Source organism: Hirundo rustica, chromosome Z (genome assembly GCF_015227805.2).
Source record: "Hirundo rustica isolate bHirRus1 chromosome Z, bHirRus1.pri.v3, whole genome shotgun sequence".
Classification (NCBI taxonomy): Eukaryota; Metazoa; Chordata; class Aves; order Passeriformes; family Hirundinidae; genus Hirundo; species Hirundo rustica.
Window position 1 is genome coordinate 47,867,689 of NC_053488.1, and position 20,058 is coordinate 47,887,746.

Genomic DNA, 20,058 nt, shown 5'->3' on the forward strand with positions numbered 1-20,058 from the left:
AAAATGATACATCAGTGATAAAACTACAGCACTGTAAAGGTTGGAGGCACTTCTGAAAAATCTCCTGAGGCAGTGGTAGAAAACAGAGTAGGGTATATAATCATTAGTACTATCTGGAAAAATAGTGGATAAACATTTTGTCAAATATATAAAATAGATGTAACCTAGTAAGCATTTATTTATTTATTTATTTATTTATTTATTTATTTATGTGTATGTATGTGTACAGAACTCAGAAAAGGGAAGTAAGTTTTTCCTCTGGAAAACAATTTGGGAATTAATTATTTGTTATTATATACAGCCTAAGAATTTTTAATTAAATGAAAGTTGTTTTCAGATTGAGATAACTGTGGTACATTCCTCTTTGGAATGTCAAGAATTAGTATCAGACAGCTGATAAAATAACGAAGCCATGAATAACATCTTAGCGCATTGTATCTTAGATAGACACTACATCTTTTTTCTTTTCAAGAACATCTATTAGAATTTTCTGCTGTAAGAAAGAAATGAGGAAAAGTTCTACACTCCAAAGAAAAGAAGTTGGTGCATGAAAGTATGTTTTAGCTTCCCTGTACAGATAGTGACACATGCTGCAGTCAATGACTTGTGCCCAAAGAGCCGTGCTAAAATTCATTTCTGAAGCAACTGCTGCAGTTGACTGCATTCTCCCCTTTCTCTCTCTCCCTTCATCTTCTGCTTTTGTTTTATCCTGTCATCTAATTTGTTGTTCATCATCTACTCATACCTCCTTTGCCCACTGCACAAATGGAATCCAGCAGCCCATGTTTCTAAGAAAGTAATAACATTTCACTCACTGCTCTCCACTGTACTAGGACTACCAGAGTAGAGAAAATATTATTTACACTATCCAGGAGAGCTATGTGACTTTATGGTCAGAGCAATAGCTTCCACAAATGCTAACTGCATGTTATTTTTATCTTAGTTTCAATAGCCTGCAACTTTAATTTTTTCCTTTTTGTTTTTTAATTAGAGAAAGACTGTTGCTCGCATGCAGTGAGTAGATTTATTATTCTAAAACTGTTATTCAAATTATTTTACTGAGTAATACTTATAAATGCCTAATATTTATTAACAATAATGTGATATTGCAGTAAATAAAAACAAATACATTACAATTAGTTACACTTAAAATGTTATTGTTTGTTAATCAGAAAGTGATTCTAAGAAAATTTGCTTCAATTTCTTTCAGTCTTATTTCCTTTATTCCTAGCAAAGTGTACTCAATTTTAGGAGTGACCTTCTTGTATCAGGGATATCTCATGAGAAAAAGATAGACTAATTCAACTCCAATGGCAAGAAAGAAATATTTTTCACACTATTCAACTTTTGTGACAAGAAAAAAAAATCTGTCTCCTCCTCTGAGGTTTCCTATGTATTGTTTACAACCTAAGAATTTATTCTGATATAAGCCTTTCTATAATTAGCAAAAATGTAACTATATTCATCAGATACAACATTTTGTTACATTATCTGGCAATATTCTGAACTTTGTGTTGTTCTTTTGGATTCTCTGATGATTCCTGGAACCCAAACAGGAATTCAGCATAGCAGGAAGACCAGACCATTGTCTGATATTTCAGGGAACAGATTCATTGCTATTCACTTCAACATGTAAGAGCAGAAATATGGGTTAGCAACTAATACAACTTTACCTATTCAACGTGCACTTTACCTATGCAATAACAAGAAATATTTCCTTCTTAAGAAATTTTCCTCTTGCATACTTTTTCCCTCACCCACATCTTACCCAGTTGTGCAGTGAAATCTGGAAGGACAGGGTAAAGGAAAGGTGTGAAATCTCAGAAGAAGCAGCCCTGGAGTATCAGAAGGTAAAGGACTTTAAAAAGTTTAGGGTTAAGGGTCATTTTCTTACAATATATTATCTCTAAAATGGCACATTTCTGTTCCTTTATATTTGTACACAACATGTACGCCTCAGCAAGGGTTTTTCATGTTCTTCTTTGGGACACTAAGACCTCAAGTCACATATAAATTATACATAAACACTCAATATTCCTTAAAAATACAGGAGTCAGCTGACCAGAATGAAGAATGTGCCTTCTAATGGTAAATACCCAACCTCTAATTGCTATCTGACAGGTGAGATGTACAGAACAGAAAGCAAAAATAGAACCCATTATAAATTCCTAGCTATTGTGAAGAGTAATGGATTTTCAGCTTCCCTTGTATCAGCACTTATCAGTGAATTCTTTCACCACATGTATCTGTATTAATACACCTTACTGACAATACTGACACTACATTTTTTAAATACCTAGGTCTACAAAATAATTCTGCAATAACATGCCAACCAAATTAATTATTATTATACTTAGTTTAACTCTACATTATATTTTAAATCACCATCCTAGAAAAAAATGAAATACTGAAAGCTCAGATGTCTGAAATAACTGGGTATTTTCCCCATTTTATGGAGAACACATGAAAGATGATACTTAAGCACATACTGAATAGGGACCATTAGGGAAACTGCAATAAAATGAAAATATCATCATTACTGAAGCTTTTAACAGACACTTCAAAACATTAATACAAAAAACTATGTTTAACTGATCATACTGGACTATCCCTGATGCCATTCAGTTGATATACAGCCTGTGTAATCTTTAGACATAAAATGAAAGCTAAAGGAAATATCCATTAGGCAAAAATAAAGACGAAATATTGTAACTGCCTTTTCAAAAGAAATACAAACATGGAAAGAGAAAGGTAATTTATACAAACATGGAAAGAAAAAGGTAATTTCTCTTTATTTATTTAATACAAAGAAATGCCAATTCACTGTTTGAAGCTAAGGAACAGCATAATCTAATATCTTATAGTAAACTGGCCTCTGGGAACATTAATTCTTAATATTAGCCTCAGATGACCACAGTGAACGAGAATTTTCTTTTCCACTAGTATGAACAGATGTCTTATAAGTTAATATTTTAAAAGAAGAGTAGTAATTGATAGAGATAATTAGTACTAGAAAATCCCCATGGCAAACAAAACCCATCCTAGTAGCAGCTAGAATAAAGTATTATGTTATTCCTAAAGAGGGGGAAAAAAAAAGCACCAGAGCTTCCAGTTCTATTATTAATGTAACAATCATTAATGTATTTAATGTAGTTAATGTAATACTTTGTGTAGTCTACTCCATGTTTATTTAACACAGTAACATGAAAAAGCCACAATTCAAATATGTATTTCCTATACACTGTGACCACTGACTCCTCTGGTAACAAGACTACCTTGAGCATGCATCAGGAATATATGAAAGATAGAACGGTCTTATGGAGACAGGATGATGTGGAGATTTTCAATAAACAAAAACATATTCACATCTTTCTTGTATCACACTCTTGCCATCCAAACCCACGCATCTGCTACTCTAACTACAAGTCTTGTGCAACTATGGCAAAGCTCAATCTGTGATGCCTAGTTTGCTTTCAGTATAGCCTGAAGTGAATTTCGAATAAAGCACACAAGGGGAAGCAGTATCAACCACTACAACAAATGCACAGCATCCACATGGAAAAAAACTGTATTTCTCTTTCTTTTACATTATTTTGTTACCCGCCATGTCAAAATTCAATAGTTTGGGGAAATTGAAAATAGAAGAAAGTTCAATCTATTCAGAAGCAACTCTTCACCACAGTTCACAAGCTCTTCCATTACAGTATACTTCAAATTCAATAATCACTCTAATTTATTATAATGAGTTTAAAGTACACAATATTCATGGGCTTGGATATTCATGTTTCCTAGGTTTGTGGGTTTTTGTTTTTTTTTCCCCCCCTTAATGCTTCTAGATTAGATTCATACAAGCTCACTAAAGAAAAAAAAATAATCATGCCTGAATAAGATTTTAGACAAACAGAAGTAATGATTCAGAACTAGTCCAACTTTAATTGTAAATGTACCTCTCTGGGATCAAACCACACTTACCAATGTGACAGCAGAAAAAAAAGAGAGGAGAGGAGAGGAGAGGAGAGGAGAGGAGAGGAGAGGAGAGGAGAGGAGAGGAGAGGAGAGGAGAGAGAGGAGAGGAGAGGAGAGGAGAGGAGAGGAGAGGAGAGGAGAGGAGAGGAGAGGATGAGGAGAGGAGAGGAGAGGAGAGGAGAGGAGAGGAGAGGAGAGGAGAGGAGAGTGAGAGGAGAGGAGAGGAGAGGAGAGGAGAGGAGAGGAGAGGAGAGGAGAGGAGAGGAGAGGAGAGGAGAGGAGAGGAGAGGAGAGGAGAGGAGAGGAGAGGAGAGGAGAGGAGAGGAGAGGAGAGGAGAGGAGAGGAGAGGAGAGGAGAGGAGAGGAGAGGAGAGGAGAGGAGAATCTCTTGAAAATTTATTCTTAAAAGCTGAAACCTGGTATATAATACTCTATAATCTATTCCTATATGGCAAGCTTAGTGAAATACAGGAATGTTCACCTGCCTGTCCTGGATGACAGCAGTTGGCAGTGCCCCATATTTGTTATTTTAGGGTTGGAAATACCTCATTTTTAAGAAACACAGTAGTGTGAAAATGATGACAAATAATTTCCTGGAACATTTGAAAGTGACACATTTGTCTTTATCAATATTATATTCTGAAATGCAGTTTAAATAGCTACTGATGAAAGAAGGAAAGAAAGAAGTACCCCACGAGCACCCATGGAGTGCTGGCATTCGTGTGGTGAGAGGTAGCAGCATCACTGTTCTGGAAACAGCTCCCTTTATCTATTTAGCAACAGCTATGAGTCCCAAGAGCATTTCTCTGAACTCAGATTTTTTCTTTGAAAGAGTTGGCAGAGACAGATCCTTATTTACCCACAACAGAACTATGAGAAGGAAGGTTTTTGTAATCTTGCAAATAGCTCTGCCATTAGTACCTCTTATAACCAACAGAACAAATAAAAATGTGTATAAAACCAGCAATGCTTTAATTACACACTATCTTTATAATCTAATAAATTGAGTGGAAATACTCCTTTTGGTGGAAAAAAACCTTACTAGTTAAGAGGCAACAAAGAAGTTTGCATAAGGCATGTCCATATTAAGAAATGAAAGCTCAACAAATGGTAATGTGCCAATCACATTAAAAGTTTGACTAAATATTATTTTATACGTATGGCAGAGTAAATGCTAGTGGATTTTTTTTTTTTAAGCTAACAATATATCTTATATAAGTGGCCTGCAGAAAGCAACAGTTCATTAAACTTTCCATTTGTTTTTTCATCTTTAAATAGAATGGAAATATTTCTAACATTCATATTGGAAAAAAATGCTTTGAAACATCATTTTATATAAAGCAGAGACATCATCTTATAAAAAAGGATCAAAGCTATGATTATTCACTACATTTATGGGGTGTTTTCAACTGTAGCACTGACAATAATTCTCGGAAAGATTTATTCACTGAAGCATGATCAACAGATATTACCAACACAGTAGTAAATACCTTTTCATTTAGTCATAAATAAATTTTCTATGAAAGAAAGCTATAGAAATGGAATTTCATATCATCATTTTATACATGTAATTCTGGAGGAATTTTAAATAAATAATTAACAATGGCAAATTAATCCTTGCATTAAACCTCACAGTTGAGGTGGTTTACCAGCAAAATGGCTTCTTTCTTCTTAAGTCATACAACAGCAGAGAAAATTACATAAACTGAAATAAAGGCCTCAGGTATTGCAAGTGGCCAGGAGGAAATGTAATATTCAGAGAAACATGTGCTCAAGGAGCCCAAGCTACTGCAGAGCAGAACCAAAACCATCATTCCAGGGAGCATGGGGTTGCGTGGAGCCACCCAGGGGCACGCACAGAGAATTGTTTAGCTGCTGTCTTCCACAGGATTTGAGAAGAGAAATCAAGCAGACAGGTTGGTTATCCTTCTTGGGAAGGAGACCTGTTCCATTTTGGAGCTAAACTGTCACTCTCCAGCTCCCAGGAGACTTCAATCCCTTCTGAAACACAAAGGTGAGCAGGACCTTTGCTAAACTGAAAAGTATCACTTTTCATCCTTTTTGTGTTAACTATTGTTCCAGGTAGAAACAGAAGATTTTACTTAACTATTTAGTATAGTTCTTAAGTTCACGGTAATGAAAGGGTTCTGATACTTTTTTCCAAAATTCTATACATTAGCAATTACCAGACTTTAGAGGAAAAAAGCTCTGACAGCAGAGCAGATCAGATAAACTAGATTAGTAGCAGGAAAGCAAGTATGTTCCTAGTAATTTATATGTAATTAAATGATACATATCTAAATGAAAACTGTAGAAATCCTGAATTAATATTCAACGAGTCAGGATTTCATAACATGAAAGTAAACCAGATGTAAACAACACAGAGTTTTTCACTGCTACAAAACCAAGGCAAAGAGAAGCAGTAGCAATATGGCTAAAAATTGAAGAACTAGACCAGAGAACTTGATGATCTTGCCAACCAGTGCATCTTTAATTCAAAATATGGGAGACTTTAGAAGATAAATTCATTGACTGAAAGGAAAATTTGACCTTGAATGCAGGGATCTTGGTCCCTGTTTCCTCATACTTAGTGCATCTATTGCAAATAAGTCAACCTGATATTAGCACATCCAATAAAGTCCAATAGAAATTGCAACTTTCCTCCTATAGCCTCCCAAAACTGCTTTGAAAACTAAACATAAGTTATGGACAAATGAATTCACCACATGCAAATCAAATACTGGAAAAGAAGGCCACTCCCAAATGCTTATTAAACCAACTCAAATTATCACATCTCCATCCTTACCTTCTAATTAACAGAAAAACTGAACAATCTAAATGATAGCATATGGTAAAAATGAAAGCAAGAAAAAATTATTTAACCTCAGGTTAATTAACTGGAGATGAAATGACTACATACTTCTGTGTTCAACCACTTTTTATTTTTTTAATAACATCTTTTCAGGCAGTTTTTTTTCCCCCTGAAAGTGTAGTCATTTCTGTTCTTTAAAGAGAGAGAGTAAAGAACAAGTGATATCTGGATGCTAGAGGAAATGCAAATAATCATTCAATAATCACTGACTTGGCAATGCAAGCATTTTCACCTACTGAAATAGCTAACACATAAAAAATAGAAAACAAACAGCACATATGTTGTGGCACTGTCCCAGCTACAGAAAGGGTAAGTTAAAGTGTAATTCAGACAATATCTGAACTTTAATACAAATTTGTGTAGAATTTTAAAATATAAAGGCTAAGCATAGCTACTGCAGTTACAACTAAAGAGAAGTATTAAAAATAAGGTGAATAAACTGATGAGTAGCCCTAATTTCCCTTAGCCGGCACCCAAATGTGCATGGTACTAAATCAATAACCTAAACTACTAAAAAAATATATGTGAGATTCTGAAAAAAATCCTTAAATCAGCCAACCGAATACTGTAGAAACACAACAGCATGAAGCCAACCAATTTCATTTTACTGTGCTCTATACAGTAGAAACTATTTCTTATTATACATTACTGATCTTTAAGCAATAGTAACCAAAGCCTATGGCCCTTTAAACAAATTAAAAGACTTAGGATTTTTTAACCACTGCTTCCTCCATTGTCTCTAGATAATTGTCTCACTTATTTTTTACCTTTCAGTAGATGAACTTTCTGACAAAAAAAGAACAAGTTGAATGTTCTTTCAGAAAACCACTGTAACGGGTTAATGCTTTGTTCATTGAACTTGCAAACACAGGATGACTCATGACTTTTAAAACTTGCAAACACAAGATGACTCAGGACTTTTTAGACACATGTGCTATTGCTTAACAAGGCTTTTGAGTTCCAGGAGAAGGAACTGTAACTGTTTTCAGAAGAGAGAAGATGGTCTCCTAGCAACAAGATAAACCAACCGATAACAGAAGAAAAGAACTGTATAAAACAGAACTGAAAAACCGTAACCCTGCGGCAGTTGGCGGGGTGCAGACCCCCTGTTGCCCAGCGCTGTATTTGCTTATGCCCCGCTTGCTGTAATTAATAAAATTCTAATTGGGACTAAATCTTGAGTCGTGCAATTTATAACAATTTGGTGCCGTGACTCGGATGAGAATGTTCTGGTAGAATAGGAATACTGGGGAGGCGCCCCACCTCAGGTGGCCCCAGGATTTCTGTAACCTACCCCGCTCTCACCGACGAACCTAAAACTGGGGACATAAGCAAAGGAGACCGGTCGACCCTATAAACTTTGTGCACAAAGGTCCGGACGAAGACGCAGGACGCGTAACTATTGCGTGGAATTACACGTGGGGAGCCGTTCGGTCGGGGTCGGGTATCCTGGAGTGTGCTGAGTGTGCTGTGTGAGAGGGGAGCCGGCAGCTGGACACCCCAAGTGAATGTGGACCCTCAGTAGTGCGGTTCCCATTGCCCGCGAGGGCGTGGACCACGAACAAGGGGAAGTGATTGGTTGCACACCTGTGATAGAAGGCACTCCAGAAGATGGGACAGGGGAAGAGCAAGCCCCCTCCACCCATGAAATCTCCCACCTAAAGACAGTCTGTTAGGATTCATGCTAGCTGAATGGAAGCAGTATCTTGGGACTAGAGACAAGGATAAGGCCAAAATGATACGCTATTGTATAAAAGTATGGGGTGGGAAAGAAATATCTAGGAATGTTTTTGGGGTTTTTTTGGCCTGTATTTGATGATGATTGGGTTAGGCAGAAACTCAACTTATGGGTAAGCACTAAGACTCCTTTAGTCAGGAGGAAAGCGACTATGCAAGTATATGGGTTGAGACCCCGGAAGTGTTTTTATTAAGCCTAAAAGAAAAATCTGACTCTCGTGAAGATAAGAAAAGAGGGAAATGAGAGGAAGAAGTTCCCTTAGTTCCACCACCGTATGTACCACCACAAGCCCCTCCACTCCCGGATAATGAAAATGCACAAGAACAAGCTGAGGCTCCCACCTAGAGGTCCGATGACTAGACAAAGGGTGAGACAACAGAATTTATACCCTTTAAGGGAAATGCCCATGGGGGGACCTCAGGCTGAAACAGGGTTTATCTCTGTCCCACTAAGCTCAGGGGATGTACGGGACTTCAAAAAGGAAATGGGGAACTTGTTAGAAGATCCACTAGGAGTATCAGAGAGAGTAGACCAATTCCTAGGTCCCAATATTTATGCTTGGGATGAATTACAATCCATATTGGGCATCCTTTTTACATCTGAAGAGAAAAACATGATTAGATGTGCAGGAATGCGCATTTGGGATGCCCAGCAGGTCAGGGGCTCTATTTGCTGGGGACCAGGACACATCAGGAGCCCGTGATAAAAGACAGGTCCCCAGGGCCAGGAATTCGAGTTCCTGGTAGACACAGGGGCTGAAAGATCAACCATTCAAAATCTGCCCCTTAGGTGCACCTTTGCCCGAGAAATTGCCCTGGTAGTTGGGGCAAAGGGGGAGCCTTTTAAAGTAAAATCAGTAAAGGATGGCCTACTTGCTTACAAGCAGTTGTAGCCTGTGCCCTCCTGATGGAAGAAGCACACAAAATAACATTTAACAGCGAATTAAAGGTGTTATCTCCTCATAATATTAGGGGAATTTTACAACAAAAAAGCAGATAAGTGGATTACAGACTCCAGACTTTTAAAATATGAAGGCATCCTTCTAGACTCCCCTAAATTGACCCTAGAAGTGATGGGCTTGCAAAATCCGGCCCAATTTTTATATGAGGAGCCGGATGAAAAGGAATTAGCTCATAACTGCATGACAACTATTGAAGAGCAAACTAAAATAAGACCAGACTTAGAGAAGGAAGAATTAGAAACAGGGGAAAGGCTATTTGTAGATGGATCATCACGGGTTACAGAAGGAAAAAGAGTGCCAGGCCATGCAATTATAGGGGGACCAGAACTAGAGGTTATAGAATCAGGCCCCCTGAATAAAACTTGGTCTGCACAAGCCTGTGAATTGTATGCTGTATTAAGAGCATTAGAAAGATTAAAAGATAAAGAAGGGACAATTTATACAGACTCTAAATATGCATTTGGGGTAGTGCACACCTTTGGGAAAATATGGGAGAAAAGGGGATTAATGAACTCCCAGGGAAAGGATTTAATACATCAGGAATTAATCAAACGGGTATTAATAGCATTGAGAAAACCTAAGAAAATTGCGGTGGTACATTTGAGAAGACATCACAGAGGAATAGATTTTTGAAGTAGAAGAAACAATGCAGCAGATCAGGAGGCCAAGAAAGCCGCTCTAATGATAATATGACAAAAAGAAAAAGGGGGGCCCGGGACAGAGTCATTGGATGAGGAGAAAGCAGAATACAGATTTACTAAAACAGAAGAGCAGAGGTTATCTCAAATGGGAATATGTAAAGACCAGGATGGAAAATGGAAACTCTCTGATGGATGAGAAGTATTGCCAAAAGCAATAGCGCTGGAAATTTTACATAGAATACACGAGAAAACTCACTGGGGAACCCAAGCTATAGTAGATCAGTTTGGAATTAAATATATGTGTATTGGAATTCATAACCTAGCCACTATCGGCTGTTTTCGAACAGCTCGGGGTACCAGGACACGGTCGGGAGTTCGCTTTTACTATAAAAGTGAGTCGACCTTTAGACAGAAAACCCTGACGTTGCAACACGTGCTGCGGGGTTCGCTAGAAGATCCCTATAGTTTAATAGTGAGAGGGCTTTAGGACCCTGCGCCGCAGCGTGTTTGCGTAACGCGGTTAGAGATTTTTTTTCTCTCTGCGGAACGGCTGGAGTTCCGTGTACCGGGGAAAACCGCGCGTTTTTGGGGTGGGCTAGCTACGGGAGGGTCCCGGGACAGAAGGCGGCACCGGGACACCCCTCTGCCCGTGTCCCCGCAGTCGGGAGAAGCGGCCAGAGACGGCCGCCCCGAGCCGCGGCCAGCCCGCCTTGCCCCTGATACCTCGGGAGTGAGGGGGACGCAGCGGCGTCTTTAGTTTTTCACGTCAGGAGTTAAGATTTTTCGAACAGTTTGCCTTTTAAAAACATCAGAAACATGGGCATACGTTTATCGAGAAATCAAAAGAGTGCTTTTAAACAACTTAGAAACATTTCAACAGGTCTAAAATTTCCTCATAAGCTCTTAATCAAATTTATTTCCTGGCTGTCAGCTGAGATTCCAGACAGTACTCTACAAGATATAAATTCTGTTTCATTTTGGGATGATGTGGGAAAATCAATAACTTCAAAAGTTGAAAATGGGGAAAACAAAATTTCTTTATTTATTCCAATATTCTTACAAGTACGCAAGAAGCTTTTAGAAGCAGAAAACAGCAGACAGCCATGCAAAACCTCTCAGCAGTTCCCTGTTCACAAGAAGCAGGGATTCCCTGATTCCGTACTGGATTCTGCTCGTCAAACCCACCCATCATCCTTATACCCTCCTCTTCCACCTGTTTTCTCTCAGCAAGATGCAATTTTTTTTCTTCCTCTCGGGGCTCTGGCCACATGGATGAGACCCTGGGAGGCTCGCACCACGCGGTCATCCCTGATGGCGGACGGCATTGTATTCCTTCTTCTTCCTACTATCCGTTCTTTCCCCCAATTTCCGTCCCGACCCCATATCTCTCACCCAATCCCCCACCTCACCCTTCTCCCCAGTGCCTCCCCCTCCCTCCGAGCGGCCGCGCGAAGGGGGAGAGGGGAGGGTGCCTTACAACCACTACTCCCAGCGCAGATGGGGAGATGGATAATGAAGAGCGGCTGCCAGCCCGCAGCAGCGGAAGGGGGGGGTGGTCCCCCGCAGCAAGGGCTAAAGAGCAGCCTAACCTGGGCCCCAGGGGAAGAGGGAAGAGCTGCCTGTTGCTGGATCCCAGGGAGGGGGTGGGACAACACCCTCTGGCTGCCTGGGCAATGGAGAAGCAGCAAGATTTTTAGCAACTCAGAATAATGATGAAGAGAGCATACCATCTGTGGCTCCTGTAGTATATGTAGACAAAAGACACCTGCGTAGAGAGTATCTGCCTTTTTCATGCCAAGATTAAAAAAAAAAAAAAAAAAAAAAAAAAAAAAGAGCTGTGTAAAATGCAGAAACAATTTGGGAAATCCAGTGAAATATTTAAGGGCATGATGAAAGCTACCTTCAATTCAAATAAGATGGTACCCAGTGACATTAAAGATTTATTCAGATGCCTATTAACTCCCTCAGAGTATGACCTATAGGAAGGATTATGGAAAAAAGCGTTGAAAACAGTATTGCAGGAAATTCAGCAAACTCCTGATGCTCAGGACAGCGATTACAATGACATCACACATGATCATTTGTGCGGTGAAGGTGATTTATCTAGTGCGAATGAGCAAATTCGGTTGTTATCCAAGTCAGTTTTGAATAAGATCTGTAATGCTGCAGAAAAGACTTTTTATCAGATTCCATCACCTGAGATAAAGACCAGTTATGTTAACATTAAACAGTTTCCTTCAGAGAATTTCTTGCAGTTTGTAGACCATCTGAGAAGTCAAGTAAAAAGACAAGTGCAAGACCCAGAGGTACAGACAGAATTGATTAAAGAGATGGCTCAGAGGAATGGTAATAGGACCTGTTGTAGAATCATTCTTAGCCTTCCCCTTGACCCATCACCTAGTCTTGCACAGATGATAGAAGCCTGTACCAAGAGAGCAGAACTTTTTCAGTGCATCTGAAAGAAATCCAGGACTGACACACCCAAAGCCTGTGGCAGCTGCAGCACCAGGAGCAAGGAGGCAACCGATGTCATCAGACCAGCTGCAGCACATCATCTGCCACCACTGCAAAAGGCCAGGACACTTCGCCAAGGCCTGCCCAAAAAAACCAGAAACATCTACTGATTGGACAGTAATTACAGTGGGCCTGCAAAAACATTTCACAAGACATGAAAGTTAACCACATAGAACCGAACAGAAGATGAAGTTCAAAAGATGCCACCTTAGAAGTACCTGGGTCTACAAATAGCTGCAAGGACCATTGTTCCGCTGAAATTGGAAATTGAGTGTAATCCCAAAACCCTAGCAGATCTCCACTCCTTGTGTGGGTCTTTGAATTGGGTAAGACCTTGGCTAGGCCTCACAAATGAAGATTTAGACTGTCTCTTCAATTTATTGAAGGGGGAGAGGGAGCTGGTTTCTCCCAGGGAACTGACCCCAGAGGCAAAGACAGCAATCGAAAAGGTACAGAAGGCCTTATCTCTTATCGCAGAGGCAGGCTCGTCGATGTGAGCCTAACATACCTTTCCAATTCATTGTTCTAGGGAAACTGCCACATTTGCATGGTTTGATTTTTCAATGGATCGAGGGGCAGAGAGATTCACTCTTGATCATAGAGTGGGTCTTCCTCTCTCACCAAAGATCCAAGACCATCACTGAGCCACAAGAGTTGATAGCTCAACTGATTCGGAAGGCAAGGGTGAGATTGTGTGAGCTGGCTGGTTGTGACTTTACATGTATTCACCTTCCAGTCAAACTTTCTAAGGAGGAAAGGAACTCTCCCAAGAGATTGACCAAAGAGATGTTTGAGCATTTGCTCCAGAGCAATGCCAGTCTCCAATTATCTCTGGACAGCTACAGGGGACAAATATCAGTCCATGCCCTGTCTCACAAGTTGCTCAATGAGGAATTCCACCTCATTCCTCGAGAAAAGAGGAGTCAGAGACCACTCAAGGCTCTCACAGTGTTCACAGACGCATCCGGGGCTTCCCACAAGTCGGTGATGACTTGGAGAAATCCTCAGACTCAGCGTTGGGAAGCTGATGTGGAGTTTGTGGAGGGATCCCCCCAAGTGGCTGAACTAGCTGCAGTGGTAAGAGCCTTTGAGAAGTTCTTGGAACCAATTAATTTGGTAACAGACTCTGCTTACGTGGCGGGGGTAGTGTCCAGAGCGGAGCAGGCTGTGCTCAAAGAAATTGACAATGAACATCTCTTCAGATTGCTTTCAAAGCTAATTTATTTAATTTCTCATCGAGAACATCCATTCTATGTGATGCATGTAAGATCACACACTGATTTGCCAAGTGAAATTGCAGAGGGGAATTGTCAGGCAGATTCCCTTGCTGCACCAGTTGAAAAAGCACGTCTCCCTGATATCTTCCAACAGGCAAAGCTGAGTCACCAACAATACCATCAGAATGTGCCAGGCCTGATCCGTCAGTTCCAGCTAACACGGAGCCAGGCTCGAGCCATTGTGGCCACCTGTCCCAACTGCCAGGTCCAGGCGATGCCATCGATGGGTATGGGAGTTAACCCCCGGGGCCTTGGCAGTTGTGAGGTATGGCAGACAGACATCACGCACATTCCTAGTTTTGGACACCTCGAATATGTTCATGTAAGCATTGACACACATTCAGGGGCAGTGTATGCCTCTGCCCATGCAGGGGAAAAGACTGAACATGCCAAGAAACACCTAGTGCAAGCTTTTTCAGTGTTGGGGATTCCAAAAGAAATCAAAACTAATAACGGCCCAGCATACATGTCCAAGGGGTTCCCAGAGTTTGTCCAGCAGTGGGGAGTGGAACATAAAACTGGCATCCCTCACTCCCCCACAGGTCAAGCTGTGGTTGAGCGAGCACATCAGATGCTCAAACAAGTCCTGGCTAGACAGAGTAGTACGACTGTGTGGATGTCTCCACATGAGAAACTCCGCAAAGCCATGTTTACCATCAGTTTTCTGAACTGTTCATTTGAAAACATGAGTCCACCAGTGGTACGCCATTTTAACAGTGGCAATCAGTTCAAGTTGTCTCAGTGTCCACTGGTCATGATTAGGGATCCAGAAACTTAGGAAACCAAAGATCCCTATGAGCTCGTAACCTGGGGTCGTGGCTATGCCTACGTGGACACTCCCTCAGGCCCTCGGTGGATTCCCCAGAAGTGAGTGAAACCTTTTGTCCCTAAAAATCCAGCTCCAGCAGAAGGGGACAAGAGGCAAGTAGCTGTTGCATCCAAAAGAAGACACCGCCAGATAGAAGAAAAAGACTCTTCCTAGATGTGGACTCCTTCCGGCAGAAACAGAAACTTTTAACATGTTTTAAAAATGTTTGTTTTTCTTTTTAGAGAAAGCCTACCTCACACTCAACCCTGTGATGAACCCCATACAAGTTGTCATCTTATTGTTGCTGAACAGTCTGGCAGCTGCATGGATCATCCCTCAGCTGCATCAAAATGTCTGGGTGACCCTGGCACAGACACTTCTGCAAGAAAACATATGTTTGTCCACTGCATCAACAGAAAATCCTATGTCCACCTGTCTGGTAGGAATTCCATTATGGGCAGGAATTCTGTCTCGGCTTTTAGGAGGGCCATGTACCATAGGACGGTTGTCTGTATTGACACCCAACCAAACTTTGATTGGTGAATGGACTCACAAAAAACAAATCAGCAAACAAAATTCAAAAGAAAAGTGCTGACCAATTGGATCCAAATTGTAATTCAGAAATTTTTCATTAGGCCAAGTCAAAAAGAGTCGCTGTGTCCCTGTTCCTTCTGTGGGCTGCAGCAGCCAAGGCTCTAGGTGAATTAGGCCATCTAAAGTGCTGGGTAGTCAAACAGGCAAATTTAACGTCCACCGCCATCAGCTCTCTCCTAGAAGATGAGGAAATTACCAGACAGGCCACTCTCCAGAACTGTGCTGCTATAGATTATCTCTTGTTACTTCATAGACATGAATGCCAGGAATTTCAAAGACTGTGTTGTCTAAACGTGACCTCGAAGGCTCCAAACATCCATGCTGCCCTTCGAAGCATGAACAGCATGATCAGACAAGTGAAGCAAGAATCTGAGGACTAGATCAAAAAAGTAGCGACTTACAAAGTGGTAGACTTCTATAGTTAAAACAATTTTGTTGTATCTTGTTATTCTTTTCCTTGTAACAATAGCGTTCAGGATCCTACGCTGTTTAATCTTCAAAGTTATCAATAGTCTCATATCTTCTACCTCAGAAGATGAGAAATTAGAATAGGCCAGACAGGAATTAAAAAGATTCAATGAACAAATTTAAGCTGAAAGAAAAAGGGGGGATTGTAACGGGTTAATGCTTTGTTCATTGAACTTGCAAACACAGGATGACTCATGACTTTTAAAACTTGCAAACACAAGATGACTCAGGACTTTTTAGACACATGTGCTATTGCTTAACAAGGCTTTTGAGTTCCAGGAGAAGGAACTGTAACTGTTTTCAGAAGATAGAAGATGGTCTCCTAGCAACAAGATAAACCGACCGATAACAGAAGAAAAGAACTGTATAAAACAGAACTGAAAAACTGTAACCGTGCGGCAGTTGGCGGGGTGCAGACCCCCTGTTGCCCAGCGCTGTATTTGCTTATGCCCCGCTTGCTGTAATTAATAAAATTCTAATTGGGACTAAATCTTGAGTCGTGCAATTTATAACACCACCACTCTTTTTACAGAGCGCTAAAGCTTCTTTCTGCTACGGATTAAATTGTTCCATTCCCATTTACCTGCTGTCAATATTAAACTTACACATGACTAATCTGTCCTAGCTGACCTAAAAAGGTGGAAGCAAAGGCTCCCAGATTCCTTGTACAGACCATGCAGCCACATGCTTGCACTTTTAGTGCTTGGGAAATTCCAGTGGGATTCTGAGTCAGAACACCAAAGAACTTGGTCACAGAGGACAACACAGCTTGACTTTTCCCTGCTTTTCTGGGCTTCTCTGGCTGACATGGGTTCTAGACTGATGTACCTCTAGCCATTCCCCACGGTGCCCAGAAATTCTGAATGAGTGCTCTAACAGGGAACAGGCCTAGCAAAACTCTATGTGTGGTAAGCCTATTAAATTGCAGTTTAGCCATTGGTCAAACACATTTTAAAACTTCATGAACTTCTTTACTAGAGTAAGCATTTGTAATCAACCTGTGTTAGTAACTAAAATTAAAACCAACCAAGTTCCTTTACCATTACTGCAAAAATCACTAAACTTGGTTGGTTGTTTACCTGATTCTGAAATTTTCATTATGTTTACTTATCAAATTTAGATGAATTAACTCATAAATAAAGTAAGCAAATGCTATGGTTAACCACATAAACAAAAAAGAATGTTGCATACTGAAGAAAATAAGACTGGTAGACTAATACTGAAAATGCACATTTTGATTTATTAACCTGTGTGTTTCAAAAAATTAAGCAGTTTTCCTGAACACATGGTTTGCTTGCTTGGTTACACTTTAAAACTTTATTTTTACTTGGAATAGGTTTCCTAAAAATTCTGGTTCTTCCCTTAAGGGAAGTGCTAGGTCTCTATGATAACCTTCTGTGATAATCTGCAACAATAAACAAATTTCATTAACATTTTAGAAGTTAAAAAGTAAACAAGTTCTTCTCAGTATGTGTAATTTCCCAGGCTGTGTGCAGTGGCAAGTCAATGGCACTAACGGAACAGGTCAGATTTCAACTCTTTTTCCTGACTTGGCAACTACGCGACACATTTGCATTCAGATTTCTAACTACAGACAATGAAACAATAAAATCTTCATATGATAAGACAATATTCCACATATCTTCTCTCTGAAACACATTTACTAGATCACTATTAGCTTTGCAAACAGATCTTAGGAATAGCAGTTCCTATTCACCAACCAGCAGAGCAAATTTCTAGAGATACAGTGAGGCCACACTGTCAACTATACCTACTGGAACAGTCTATTCCACACACCTGTACAAGAATACCCCTTTTCCGGTGTTAAAGAAACCCCCAAACTATAAAACTATTTATATTTTAGGCAGTACACTATAATTTAATGAATAAATATTGCTTTTTTTTCTTCTTCTTCTTTTTTTTTTTTTTTGTAATTACAATTACGAACTTCAGTTATCCAGCTACTATTTATATCTCTGGTTTAATTTTCTAAGAACACAAGAGCTTAAACAGGCACTTCAGATTTAACACTGATGTGAGTGTTACAGGAATTATATTAATCATTAGAACATTTAAGAGGCTAGTGTAAATCACTATTGCTGTTACCTGCTCTGATTTTTATGCCATTATATTCTTGACAAACAGAGACAGGCTGAAACACATTCTTTCATGACAGAATGCTTACAATCCCTTTCTTGGATTTCCCTAAGAAATTTCCTGTAGTTTTAGATAATTTGTTAGGGTTTTTTTTCTTTCAGTGTTTCTTATACATCACGATCTTGCAGAATTGTTTCAATTAACTTGATGTGTAGGATTGCAACTGACCCATTCACTGCTGATTAAAATCTAAGAGAAATACCACTCAGGTCTCTGATAAGAGCATTCACTCTGAATTCACACTCACTGAAAGGTGTTAAATCACAAATGAACTGATTATCTAAGTGAGGTGTCACTACAGATGTTCCACAAAATGTAAGACATCACCATCAGAAATGAAAACTTGTTCTTCATAATTTTTCTGTGAAAAGTATCATCATTATGTTTGCATCTCATATTTTAGCCGCAGCATCAAGCAGATTATTATTGTGCTATTATGAGAGAACAAAATAGGTAGAAACTAATTCCCTCCCCTTTGATACAAATGGAGTGTAAATAGCAATGGCAGAGTCAAACTGGAGAAGAAACAAGAAAAAGGAATGGTAGGAACAGAAATAAGAAACTCCAACAGCATAATGCTCGCCAATCTTCCATATTTCAGAAAGAGCAGTCCAGACAATTAATATTTTAATACACAGAACTTTAGCTCTTCCGTATTATCTGAGATAATTGGATTTTCCTGACACACATTTCAAATATAACTTAACTTCTCTGTTGACACTGCAAGTATTTGTAAATTTCAGACATGACATAAGCCTCACAGACTGCTTCCTGCTATGACTCATTCTCACTGTATGAATCAGGTTCCTTATAATGCATATCATTATGGTGAAAAATAATTTTTAACTTCTATTAATAGCACCAAACTACATCAAATAATGTAGCACTTATTTTTTATCCAAATGAGTGTTTTTGAATTAGACAAGCAATAATGACCAACTTTCAGAAAAAGTACTATTTTTTTGAAATCGTAGGGTTCACTCCTGTGATAGTAAACACCATACACCTTTAAACACCTTGCTTTTCCACCAGCAAAGGTACAATAGGGAGAAAAAAATCTTCCTTACCTATGTATACAATTTTTTGATTCAAGATATGCCATACCAGAGGCAGCATCTAATGAAAATTTCACCAACTGTTTGGTTTTCAACTCATCCTTCTTTTTTCTTAGGAATGTCAGGAAATCACCTCCTAGAAAATCAGACACATGGACAGTAAGAGACTGATAGCATACTCACATTTATCTCTCATTAGAGGTGCAAGACCAAACAAAAGAAAGTTATTAGATGTTCAGCTCATTCCATCAGTTTGAAGCTCGTCCAAGAAAAAGGAACTCATCTTTCAAGAATACATTTTCCCTTAAATATTAGGCTCTTAAAAGTCAAAACTGCACTGCATGCTTTTGATATACTTAATTTCTTAACTGATGTACATTAAATACAGACTCACTTAAAAACTGTTGACAAAAACTGACAGATTACCCCTTTTCCAAATCCATTTCCCACAATTCTTCTCTAATCACAAAATTATTAATTGTGAATAAAGAGATTAGGTTCTATTAGCTACATGAAAGTAATTACTTCTTAACTGATCATTTGCAGTGAAGCTTCTCAAATTCTACACTGACGTGTTGGAGGACTAACAAAGTGTTTTCTTCTTGGGCAATGTTAGCTGGACATTTGACTAGGGCAGTGGAATGTGAACAGTTATTACTGTGCCTTCAGCGTCTTCTGCCTTGGAGGAGCAAAGCCATTGTCCTCTCATCTGAGAAGTGGAAGGGGTGAGGGTGGAGAATTTCCAAAAAGCAAATTGTGTTAGCAAAAAATACTCAGAAAAACTGATTTAGAACAAAGGCAAGCTGAAGAATATCATACAAATACTGCAAAGCCATATTCTGTTGATATAAATGTACTAAATGTATATTTTTCTAAAAGATATTATTCCAGGCAAAAAGTCACAGCAGAGCTTTTCATATCACACAATTATTTCATAGTGAGTATCCAGTCATTGGTCCAGTATTGGTTTCCTTTCATTTGGGAATGAATTGACTACTAGGATTCAT

At 39.4% G+C, this 20,058-nt stretch overlaps 1 protein-coding gene across 1 annotated transcript in view; it reads right to left on the reverse strand.

Moving 5' to 3' along the window:
• FER (FER tyrosine kinase) overlaps positions 1-20,058 on the reverse strand; it is a 189,402-nt gene that overhangs the window by 24,700 nt on the left and 144,644 nt on the right. The window contains exon 18 of the mRNA XM_040090890.1: positions 19,064-19,187. Within this exon, the coding sequence (XP_039946824.1) occupies positions 19,064-19,187 (124 nt within the window). The remainder of the gene's footprint in view (positions 1-19,063; positions 19,188-20,058) is intronic.